General features: G+C 45.2%; 4 protein-coding genes across 10 annotated transcripts in view; 2 read left to right on the top strand and 2 right to left on the bottom strand.

Annotated features, from left to right (window-relative positions):
- PAFAH1B2 (platelet activating factor acetylhydrolase 1b catalytic subunit 2) overlaps positions 1 to 12391 on the bottom strand; it is a 1197441-nt gene that overhangs the window by 72942 nt on the left and 1112108 nt on the right. The window lies entirely within an intron of this gene.
- Positions 1 to 12391, top strand: part of BUD13 (BUD13 homolog) — a 367265-nt gene that overhangs the window by 13231 nt on the left and 341643 nt on the right. The window lies entirely within an intron of this gene.
- SIK3 (SIK family kinase 3) overlaps positions 1 to 12391 on the top strand; it is a 304186-nt gene that overhangs the window by 44515 nt on the left and 247280 nt on the right. For 4 of the 7 annotated variants that reach the window (XM_050758976.1, XM_050758974.1, XM_050758973.1 and 1 more), the window contains exon 1: positions 1540 to 1828. The exons of the other annotated variants lie outside the window; for them this stretch is intronic. In XM_050758976.1, coding sequence (XP_050614933.1) covers positions 1556 to 1828 — 273 coding nt within the window. In that variant the 5' untranslated portion in view covers positions 1540 to 1555. Of the gene's footprint in view, positions 1 to 1539; positions 1829 to 12391 lie in introns of those variants that run through there. 7 annotated transcript variants of the gene reach the window in all.
- TAGLN (transgelin) overlaps positions 1 to 12391 on the bottom strand; it is a 255403-nt gene that overhangs the window by 106691 nt on the left and 136321 nt on the right. The window lies entirely within an intron of this gene.

Genomic DNA, 12391 nt, shown 5'->3' with positions numbered 1-12391 from the left:
GGGCTTAACCAATGCAAGAAGCCAAGGCCCACTTCATTCTTATCCTTATTTGCTAATAAGGGAGCCGATTAGTGTTAATTGTGTTGGCAATTTGGAACAGCTACCAGGGAATTGATCCAAGACCATTGTGGGATGACCCCTCTGTCCCATCTTAAGTCCCAGCCATTACTCATGGTTGGATAGGGAATTGGAGCACCAGGAAGTGCTCTTTGGTCAGCGAGTAAACATGAGTTCTCCTTCCACACATTTACAGTGCCCTGGGTGTCAGTTTTTAATACTGTGCATGCAGTGACCTGACAATACAGTTCTACCATTGAGAGAGACATAGATATAGATGGATCAGGACTAGTACGAAGGAATACATTTTAACATTGGAATATTCACAAGCTTCCCTTCTTTCCATCCAACCCGCCAAAGACTATTTTGTTGACAGTCTGATTTCCTACCTGCTACCCTCACCTAAAGCAGCTAAGTTAATCTATTTAATAAAGGGAAGGGGAGGGAGAAGGAGGAAGCCTGGGAGCTATGAAGGCTGCCAGGTAATAGACAAGGGAAGAAAAAGAGATATGAAACTGCTGGAGTTATTAACTTGATGACCCTTAATGTCCTCGGAGAGTCACTAGGAGGGATGGAATTTTTATTATTTACTTATTTATTTTGCTTAACCGACTGTTCTTTAAACAGGACGTGGTTCATTGGACAATGTGCACCACTGCTTCATCAGGGTTATACAAGCAACAGAAATAGTATGTAGGCACTCTGACAGACATCCCTGTAGAATTGTTCAGAGATGGGGGTGGTAGGAAGGAAAATGACGTACCTTCTTTGGCTGTCACCCACCCAATGACTGGAATGCCTGTTTGGACTGGCTTGTCCGCCCTTGAACACGCAAATCCTAGTTTCCCCATTCTCCTATATTCGGTGACAATTAGGTTGACTGTGCAGGGTGAGCTGGATTTTGTAAGAGGAAGGAATTTTACCGAAGAATTCCCCTGCGTTGTTACCAACTTGGTGACAGTTGCCTAAAGAGTGTAGCTATTCCTGCCTTTGTGGCCTCAAGGGCTAAAGTGGGACAACGCTGGTATTTCTGGTGATGAGGAAACACTTTTTTTTTGTTAAGGGAGGTTGGGTGATCGTTGAACTGGGACAGAGGTCACAGTAGAGGTCACATTGGCGATTCGAGCGGGGGTGGGGGATTGGCTTTGGGTCGGGCATCCTGCGCCCCCGACTCGGGAAAGGCGGCGGAGGCTTCCAGGTTGGGGGCTCACCGGAGGTTCCCACCGTCAGCTCCCGGAGGGGGGCACCCGGGAGCCAGCGCCTCAGGAACCGGGGCCCACGCGGGAAGGTCGAGCCCGCCGGTGAGGTCACGGTTGCCATGGCTCCGGGCAGTGACGCGCGTCGGCACGTGACCCGTGGTTGCCATGGCGCCGGGCGCCGGGCGGCGAAGGCGCCCCGCCTCCCCGAGTGACGTCCGCGGCCCCCCCTTTCCCGCCCCCCCTTGCCCCCTCCCCCGAGCCGGCTCCCCGCGGCCCCGGAGGTTTCACTGCACAACAAGATGGCGGCGGCGGCGGCGAGCGGAGCTGGCGGGGCTGCCGGGGCCGGGACGGGGGTAGCCGGGCCCGCTGGCCGCCTGCTGCCTCCGCCCGCGCCGGGGTCCCCAGCCGCCCCCGCTGCCGTGTCCCCAGCGGCCGGCCCGCCGCGTCCCCCAGCCCCGGCCTCCCGCGGACCCATGCCTGCCCGCATCGGCTACTACGAGATCGACCGCACCATCGGCAAGGGCAACTTCGCGGTGGTCAAGCGGGCCACGCACCTCGTCACCAAGGCCAAGGTACCGGCGCAGGGGCCGGGCGGCCCTCGGAGCGTGGCGGGGCCGGGAGAGGTCCGCGCCCCCAGCCGGGGGTCGGGGCCGCGAGCGCGGCGCGTGGTGGGAGCGTTGGGGGCCGGGAGGCGGGAGGGGGCCGGCCGCCGCGGGGCGGGCGCGGAGCTAGGGACACCTGGGACTCGAGGCGGCGGAACTCCACGCAGGGGGCCGGGGGCACAGAGCACCGACCCTGGGAGCCCAGGAGCCGGGCGCGGGGAGGGGTCCTTGGGGCTGAGGGCAGGGGGTAAAGGGGATGATTGGAAAGAAGGGGTCGGAACTCCCCGAGGGCCGGGAGACTGTAAACCCAGAAGACTCTGGAAGCAGCAGTTAGGAAATCATAAGGGAATGAGGGCAGGGGCATTTGAAATGTGGACCTGGAGGATGGGGGAAAACAAGGGTGAAGTGGCAGACCCGGGCTTGTAAGGGGACCCAGGACGGCTGGGGACGGACTGGGGATGTGCACGCCTGCAGGGCGCTGGGAGGTCCCAGGATCCTGGTGCCTTAAGACAGAGATAGGAATCCGCTTTTGATCATCTAAGACTGATAGATGGTGCGAAGGGAATCCCGAGGAGACACGATTAGTGGAGGGAGGCAAATGGGGAAATAAGGGGGAAATTGCTTTGCTTGTCCACAGGAAGGGGCCCAGGGAATGGGGGAGTGAGGTGGGGGTGGGGGGTGTCCCAGGTTTATGATGGCACTAGGTAATCAGGGGTTAAACAATTTGGGAGAGCTGATTGCTGGTTATTTTTAGTTGTTAGAGGGTCGGGAATTGTGGGCTTTGTAGAACCCAGGGTGGGCTTTCACTGGTCGGGGGGAGGCTTGTGAACCCAGACACCGGGAGATTACACGCATCGAGCCCTTAGTTCTCAAAGGGATTTGAGGCGCTATGGGAGTGAAATTGGCCAAGGTCAATTAGGAAGCTATATATGTATGCATGTAAAATTCTTTCTTTGAGGAAATATGGTAGCACTTTCATGTAGCCTTCGTTGGGAGGATTGGAATCTAAGACATTTTGGTTTTGGTGGAACCCGCAAAGCCCATTTTTACTCTAAAATTTTCTTTGCTCAATATCTTACTTGAATGAATACTTTTAATGTAGTCATTCATTATGTTTAAAACTGCAGCTTGTGTTTTCCCTCAACCTGAGGAATGAAGAACCCTTACAGCTGCTGCCGCCTCCTACCAAAGCCACATCAATTCTCCTCACCTCCTCAGCCTAGCCTCTGGTTGTCATGACCTACCTTGTTTTTGCTTTTATGGCAGTGGCTTGTTTTCTGAAGCCAGTGACTTATCTAGGCCTTCTCTCCTGATCACTTGCAACCTGAAGTTCCTTCCCCACCATCTTTCTGCCTGAGACTGCAAGGGGCCCTTCCTACCAGGGTGTCAGGGTGGGTGGCTGTGGCGAATTGATTGGTCAGTTTCACTTCCTCTGGAGGGCCCTCTTCAGCCTTTTTGTCCGTTTTTATCACAGGGCCTCAAGTCTGCAGGTCAGAGCTGAATGAGATACCAAAGTCCAGGGCTCCCTCAGACCCTGAGGGGAAGTCAGGGGAAGTCGATTGAGCCAAGACTTTGGCGTGCTCCTCACTTGCCATCCTGGCCCCTCACCGTGTTTCCAGTCTCGTTTACTATTAGCCAAGGCAAACTTATATTTACAAACAATATGCCTTGTTCCTTGTTTTGCTGTTTCCTTTTTTTCTCCCTATTTTCTGTGTAATCACTTTGTGCTCCTGTGGTTATTTTGCTCTGACCTCTGGGGGATAGTCTCCATGAACTTAATTGGTTGCTTGGTTTATGGTTTCACAATTTAAAGAATTTTGAATCTTCCAGCCCTTGGATACACCAAAATATTGATAAAATCTGTTACAGACAGGGTTGAATGTTTTTGTAAATGTAATTGCAAACAGTTGATTCTTGGCTTTAATATAAAAGAGACATTTCTATCTTCAGTAGTCAGCAAAGCCAGTGCCTAATTATGGCTGGTCTGCCCGCTTTCTAATTTTCATGTGTGTGTATGTGTGCGTGCGTCTGTTTTTCATAGTTTTTCTCTGAGACCTTGGTATCCTTTAGGACTGCAACATTTTAAATATTGGCTTGTTTACAAACGGGTGTCACTGTTTATGTTGGTTTTTATCTTTGATCATTTGTGGTATGCAGTTATGCAATTCCTATGTATGGAAATATTCAAAGTCTTGAATGAGACTGAAATGGCTTGGACAATGAGTTGCATGTGTGAAGGAGCCACACCAGCATTCATTTGTGTTTCTGTAGCAGTGTGCAATTTCCTAGTTACAGTTACAAGTGCTATATCTTTTGCTGCTTAAATTATTCTGACTACATGAGTGAAGCTTAATTCACAAGGAGTTGTCATGTGCTCTGGGTGAACCAGGAGCATAGTTTGGCCTGCTCCATGCTTCTCTGAATCCACTTTGGAAGGGGTTCTCAAATGCTGACAGCTTAGATGTGCCTAACAGCTGTTGACATACAGTATGATGGCCTATTAAGGTTATGGTTTGGTTATATAACCGTGGGGAAGGTGCATAGGTACTAGAAGTTGCCGAAGCTGCTGCTTCAGTTAACTCAGGTTGGTTTTTTTTCTCCCCATGCACTGCAGCCTTTATCTTACTTCTGCAGAGGGGTCCTTTGGAAATACAGAGTTATTTTTTTTCCCCCATCTGTTTCCAGAATGTATCATTTGTTGTTTTGTCTTTTAGAGGTGTGTGATTTTTTTTTTTTCCCCTTGTGGGAAATGGTCTGGGTTTTCTTATAACCATATGTAACAGTCAGACAGGTAATTCAGATGATACTTGTGTTGGCTGAAGGAGGTTAGGTAATAGGTATTTTCTGAACATCAGAAATAGTTATGATCCCCCTCCCTTTTTTTTTTTTTTTAAACACACATGACCCATTCCAAGGACTAAGAGACTAAAGTAAACCTCATTTATTGAGTAGGATACTGCACTCCATCCAGTGCTATGTGGTTAAGCTGGCCCTTTCCCAAATTCTGTTAATTCTCAAACCTTCTAGAGTGGGATCCTGGGATGAATAAAATCAGTAGAGAAAAGTGAAGCTTTTCCTATTTGCTTGTTGGTTACTTTTGCAGCACGGCATTCATGAGCTCAGACTTCATATTGGCAGCACTGCAGTGCTTAGAGCGGCACTGCAGAACAGTTACCAGGAGAGAATGTTCAGCTGTGACATACTTTGGTTAGTAGCTCACCCTGGCTGTCTTTGTCCTACCTGCTTTGATTTCCTTTTTTTGGAAGAGCCTTACTTAGCTTGAGGTTCTCTGGCTCTGTTTTTTTTGGTAGGAAACTAAAGTATTATAGATATTTTTAAAAAAGAATGTTTTCTGCTCTCAAATTGCTGGTAGTCTGTTGCCTGTGCCTAATTATACCTTCACTAGTTGGACGATTGGGACCAAAGAGTAGATAGATTTTGTATGCATTTTTTTTCCTTTTTAAAAATATTGGGGAAGGGTCTTACTCTGTCACCCAGGCTAGAGTGCAGTGACACTACACTGTCAGAGTTCACTGTAACCTCAAACTCCCAGGTTCAAGAGATCCTCCTGCCTCAGCTTCCTAAGTAGCTGGGACTACAGGCTTACACCACCACACCCAGTTAATTTTTAAATTTTTTTTGTAGAGATGAGGTCTCATTATGTTGCCCAGGCTGGTCTTGAACTTCTGGACTCAAGCGATCCTCCCGCTTCAGCCTCCCAAAGTGCTGGGTTTACAGGCATGAATCTGTAACTCAAATGCTTGGCCTGTATGCATTTTTTAAAATATGCGTGACTATAAAAGCCTTTGGTCAAATACGTTTAAACTGTGTTTCAACAATTGTATATCACTTGCCTGTTACTGGTTCGTGCTAAGAGTTCCAGCTTTGGATAAAGCAATCTGAGTTTGAATCTTTTGCTGCTTAATAGTTGGGTATTCTTAGGCTGTGAGAAGTTATTTAACTTCTGTGTGCTTGGGTTTCCTCATCTGTAAAATGGGATGACAATAGTACTTACCTTGCAAGTTTAGGTGTTATGAAGATTAAAGAAGATAGTGTATGCAAAGCTCTTAGAGCAGCGTGGTGCCCTAATAGCATGACATAAATGTTACATCATCATCATCATTGTTATCAGGTGTTGTAGTAACATGATAATATTATGGACATAATAATAGTCCTCCTTTTTTTGCTTTTCACCCCTTGGTCACAGTTCATGAATGCATATGCCGTTAGTTTTGTGTAGGTAGATGCCATCCTGACGATACACTTTCATGGTAAAAAAAGTTTGCTACTATTTCAGGTGCCACTTTGAGATAGTTGGGTTTAATTCATATGGGGTACAGGCTGGCTAATCTCATGAAATCGGCATTTTAAAACAAATTTTCATTAAACTTTTTTTTTTTTTTAAATAGCAATGAGACTCATCTAATGAAAACTGTGACTAACACTGGCTTTTGCTTTGGGCTGCCTTGAATTTCAGTGTGTTTTGTGTAACTAATTTTCGTTATGTTGATGAGGGAACAGAGTTGAGTGTAGTCTTTTCTCTAGAGCTTCACTTAAATTCGGTTTAAGTGAAAAGTTTAAGAAATGTTCCTGCAAGCTTAAGGACACATTTGTCCTTGCGTGCACAGGCAAAGGCCTTAGAAGGCCAAGGTCAGAATTCTTAACTTTAAATATTACACAGAGAAGACATTTTGCCCTATGACCCCATTCCAAATATTGACTAGCCAGGACACATCTGTGTGGTTTAGTGCAAACTCATTTCCATGAGGAAAACAAGTCAAAGTGGGCTAAAAGCATTATTTTCACCTCTAAAGAAGAGTTTAATGAAGCACATGAGATGATGCTTTCACCCATTAGAAAACTGAAAACAAGATTCATTGGTAAATAGGAGAGAATTATGTCAAAAAGAAATTGAAAGCAAAATTTACATTAGGTGCATTTGAGGAAGATAGCCCCATCCCTAGACAATCTAGAAGTGACTATTGAAAGATGACTATGTTCAGTTTGATACAGTGGTGATGGGGTTACTAAACATTTTTGAAATTTTGTAAAGAGCTAAGACTGATTGAGACTAGTCTCTCCAGAGTCAAAACACCAGTATTCCGCTTTCAACATCAAAGATGTTTATTTTAACATTTTGACTTTGGTGCCAGCTCCCTAGAAAGTCATAGATCTCGCTCAAGCCAGAGGTGCCCAGACTAGTTATTCTGTGCCAGAAGTGCTGTTTTCATTTTTCAGGTTTCAATCTGGCTAATGTTTTCTAGTTCATTGCATAAAAGAGAACAAAATGGATGCTTTGAAAAGAAAAAGAAATGCTTTCTACTCACCAGAGCCACTGTAACTGCAAAACAACATCTAAGACATCTGCATAGAGATGGAACCTTTCCCTTAATCATTTATTCATTCAACACATTTATTGAATGCAAATTTTTTGTCAGGTTCCATTCTAGGGTCTGGAGTGTACCAATGAACAAGGGAGACAAAAAGCATCTGCCTTTCTGGAGCTTTCTAGTAGAAGGAGACAGACAAGAGACATGTAAAAAAATTAAAAATTTCATGTAGGAATGAATACCAGGAAGAAAATAAATGGACTAGAGAATGCCTGGGGAGGGCTGCTGCCTCAGATAGAGTGATCAGGGAGGACCTTTCTTTCCAAGATGATATTTGAGCTGAAACCTGAGTGATGAGAAAAAGCCAACCTGGGAAGATTTGGAAGACAGAACGTTCCTTAAAGAAGGAATGGCACGTGCAAAGGCCATGGGGCAGAAGTGAGCTTGGTTTGTCCAAAGGTTAGACACAAGGTCATGATGCCATGGTACCTTAGCGAACAAGTGGAAGGATAGGGAAGGATGAGGCCAGATGTGTAGGAGGGGCCAGATCATCTGGGTCTTGTGGCCATTTTATGGAATTGGGTATGACATGGGGGTGACATCAGAGAGTATCAAATAGAACACTAATATCACCTAATTTATGTTTTTTGTTTTTTTTTTTTTTTGAGATGGAGTCTTGCTCTGTCGCCCAGGCTGGAGTGCAGTGGCCGGATCTCAGCTCACTGCAAGCTCCGCCTCCCGGGTTTACGCCATTCTCCTGCCTCAGCCTCCCGAGTAGCTGGGACTACAGGCTCCCGCCACCTCGCCCGGCTAGTTGTTTTTTTTTGTATTTTTTAGTAGAGACGGGGTTTCACGGTGTTAGCCAGGATGGTCTCGATCTCCTGACCTCGTGATCCACCTGTCTCGGCCTCCCAAAGTGCTGGGATTACAGGCTTGAGCCACCGTGCCTGGCCTAATTTATGTTTTTAAAACTTGACTGGATGTGGTGGCTCATGCCTGTAATTCCAGTGCTTTATGGGGATGAGGCAGGAGGATCACTTGAGGCCAGGAGTTCAAGATCAGCCTGGGCAACATAGTGAGATCCCATCTCTACAAACAATTTAAAAATTAGCTGGGTGTGGTGGTGCGCACCTGTAGGCTCAGCTACTTGGGAGGTGGAGGTGGGAGGATCCCTTGATCCTGGGAGTCTGAGGCTGCAGTGAAGTATGGTCACACCATTGTATCTCAGCCTAGGTGACAGAGTGAAACCCTGTCTCAGGAAAACAAAGCAAAACAAAAACAGCAACTCATATAGGTTATTTTATGGTTAAGAGCAAAAATACTTTTCTGATGCTTTTCTTGGCACAAGGGAGGAGTTCAGTTTTAACAACTTATATTCTTTCTCACTGTAAAAGAGTATCGACATAAATTGTACATAAATTAAGCATGATCAGCCAACAAGTATTTGTTGATTTATTGGGCATGAAAAAGACCTTAGAGAGGTTCTATTCTAGTTCTGTTTTTTCCAGAGTCTGGAAAGACAGACTTAACAGAATTTATAATCTCAGGTTTTGCCTGGGGTGGTGGCTCACGCCTGTAATCCCAGCACTTAGGGAGGCTGAGGCAGGTGGATCACCTGAGGCCAGGAGTTCGAGACCAGCCTGGCTAACATGGTGAAACCCTGTTTTTACCAAAAATACAAAAAATTAGCCAGGCGTGGTGGTGCGTGCCTGTAATCCCAGCTACTTGGGAGGCTGAGGCAGGAGAATCGCTTGAACCTGGGAGGTGGAGGTTGCAGTGAGCTGAGATTGAGCCATTGCACTCCAGCCTGGGCAACAGGAGTGAAACTCCGTCTCAAAAAAAAAAAAAATCTCAGGGTTTTAGGGACTTTGAAAGTCATTTAGACCAATTATCCATTAGATTCATGGCTCATCTCTCTCCTCACTCCCATTTTCCCGGAGTCTTATAGCTAGATAGTGGGGGAGCTGGAGTTAGAATCTAGGTATCACTATTCCTACTTAATTCTACTCTGACTTCTCTAATCACAGAAAACATTGCCCTTGCCCTCTGAGCACTCGCTCTTTTACTGGGTAAGCGAGATACACCTATACCAATTAAAGTCTAAGGTATTTATCCTTTCTATAAGACAAACCAAAAGCAAGATGTCATGATGAGAGGAAACATTTCCGAGTAGAGAGGAAGAGTAAATATTCCAACCCTGTATTTCACCTGTCCTTTGGCATTATACCACTCTGTCACCTTTGCCAGTAACCTTGAGTACCCTATGAGTCCACTGCTTTGCCTGTAAATCTGCTGGTCAGATGCCCCTTGGCATGACTGAGATATGAAGAAAATAAAAAGGGAAAGAAGTAAACACAACATGCAAAGACCATAAAAGTAGTCTGGCTTATGTGGTTTTCTCATGTCATTATATCCAGCCAACTCCTAGGGAATATTGGTAATTACATATTTGTATTGCTGGGCTGGTCAGATCTACCTTTGAGGGTATGTTTCTTTGGTGGGCTCCTCACTTACTAAATCACAAACACTTTCCAGGGATGGTGACGTCTTACAACTCATTAAGAGAACTGGTCATCTAGATACATACCTTGATGACACAGGTGGGGGTCAAGAGAACCACTTATATTAAGGGTTCCTCTTGTTTTTTTTTTTTTTTTTTCCATTATCCTAAGTAAACACAGGAAGGGATTCTTCTTAATATAGTTGTGGTTTCTGGTCTGTGGGCTATGGCTGTTCTCCAGATGAATGACCTCACCTATCAGGTAGGTGAGTCCCTGGCTCCTCCTCATAGCGAGTAGCTTGGTCCCTTTCTGGGATAACAGTATAGTCATACAGTCCTGTGGATGACTGATAACATCAAGAGCATGAAAATTATATACATTCAAATGGGCTTTTATCCTAATCTAATAAAACACTGCTAAATAAATGGCGTAGGCAATGTCTTTGAGAAGTCTCAACAGTCTTGAATGAATTAGCTTGAAAGGCTTCTTTTGGATCTGTTCAGAATAGAATTGCGGAAGCGAGTACAGAACTGTTGCATGAGCCATCACTAAGTTATGTTAGGAGCATATTTGTGTTTAGCAGGTGTGTGATCCGTGGTAGACAAGGAGCCTCTGGACACTGATGGTATTTTATCTCAGACAGGCTTTTCAAAGAGGCAGGAATCAGATTGTGAATACTTAGCCACATTTCCCAGAAGTTGAAACGGAAAGAGAAGCAGACTCATTGCCTGTTGAAGCTTGTCTGTGTGGGCTGAGCTCATTCAGTTGGATGCTTTCGGCCAGTTATTTTAAACTAAATTTAGGTTTTGATTGGGAAGTTCTGAAAAATTATCAAATTTCTGCCTAGTTTCAGCTCCAGCGCGTGTTTACCAGCAGTGTACTTTACTTTTCATAGCTTCCCCCAGACGAATTGAGTGTGAAAATGCAGGTTAGTTACCCACATTTCTTGAGATGGAATTTTTTGGAGAAGAAATTTTTTATTCCATCCATCCATCCATCCATCCATCCATCCATCCATCCATCCGTCCGTCCGTCCATTAAACTTGCAAAATTATCAGAAATAGAAATGGATGATATATGGTCCAAAATTCAAAAGGTACAAAGGAGCATTCAGTGAAATGAAGTCTTCCTCCTACCCCAATACCTGAGTCACACAGTTTCTTACTGTTTTTTTTTTGAGACGGAGTCTTGCTCTGTCGCCCAGGCTGGAGTGCAGTGGCATGATCTCGGCTCACTGCAAGCTCCGCCTCCCGGGTTCACGACATTCTCCTGCCTCAGCCTCCTGAGTAGCTGGGACTACAGGCGCCCACTGCCACACCCGGCTAATTTTTTGTATTTTTGGTAGAAGGGTTTCACCGTGTTAGCCAGGATGATCTCGATGTCCTGGCCTTGTGATCCGCCCGTCTCGGCCTCCCAAAGTGCTGGGATTACAGATGAGAGCCACCATGCCTGGCCAGTTTCTTACTCTTATAAACATTTATTAAGGGCATCTACGGATTAGTTCAAGTGCTAGATGCCATTTATTTTCTGACAGTGCTTTGACATACTTGAAATTTCCAAGCATAATTTTACTTAAAAGTAAAAAAAGAAAATAGCTGGCCAGATGCAGTGGTTCATGCCTGTAATCCCAGCACTTTGGGAGGCTGAGGCAGGAGGATCACTTGAGCCCCAGAGTTGGAGACCAGCGTGGGCAACATAGTGAGACCTTATCTCTACAAATAATAATAATAAAAATAACCAGGGGTGTGGTGGTGCATGCCTGTGGTCCCAGCTACTCAGGAGGCTGAGGTGGGAGCATCACTTGAGCCCAGGAGATCAAGGTTTCAGTGAGCTATGATTGTGCCACTGAACTCATGAGCCTAGGCAACAGAGCCAGAGTGCTTCTCAAAAAAAAAAAAAGGACAAAAGAAAAATACCTAACCTAACTTATACTGCTCTTTAGGATGGCACAGTGTGATAATCTAATGTAAACCCTGTGGGGGCAGGAATTTTAGTCTGTTATTCATTGCTGAATTCCTTATATTTAGTGCAATGTCTGCAGATATTCATTGAGTACATGAATATAAAGATTAAAAAGTAAGAGCTGAGTTTGTTTTTATATCCTTAACACATCTTTGACTTTTACTAGTGGAATTTCCTATCTTTAGTTAAGATGTTAAAGAAAAGTAATTTTCTACCTTTTTCTCACAAATCTCTGAGTAAGTAGATTTCGCAGCCTTTCTGGGCTAGTAATTGATTTTAGTTGTTTTTTTGTTTTTGTTTTTGTTTTTGTTTTTTTTGAGATAGGGTCTCACTTTGTCACCTAATGCTGGAGTGCAGTGAAGTGATCATGGCTCACTGCAGCCTCCACCTCCTGGGTGGAGGTACATGCCACTACAGGTGCATGCCACCACGCCCAGCTAATTTTTAAAAATTTTATTTGTAGTAGAGATGGGGGTCTTGTATGTTGCTAGGCTGGTCTTGAACTCCTGGGCTCAAATGATCCTCCCTCTTTGGCTTCCCAAAGTGTTGGGATTACAGGTGTGAGCCATCGTGCCTGGCCAGTATCAATTTTGATGTGTGTGTACTTTACCGTAACATTGCTGTTATTGTTTGAATCTTTTTTATAATTTTCTTTCTAGTTTTTCACTTTACAAATTTTCTGTGATAACCATTGTTGTGCACAAGTCTTTGATGTATTTCTGATTTTTTTGCTCCAGATA

The sequence above is a fragment of the Macaca thibetana genome, chromosome 14 (genome assembly GCF_024542745.1).
Source record: "Macaca thibetana thibetana isolate TM-01 chromosome 14, ASM2454274v1, whole genome shotgun sequence".
NCBI lineage: Eukaryota > Metazoa > Chordata > Mammalia > Primates > Cercopithecidae > Macaca > Macaca thibetana.
This window is presented reverse-complemented; position numbering and strand designations above follow the sequence as displayed.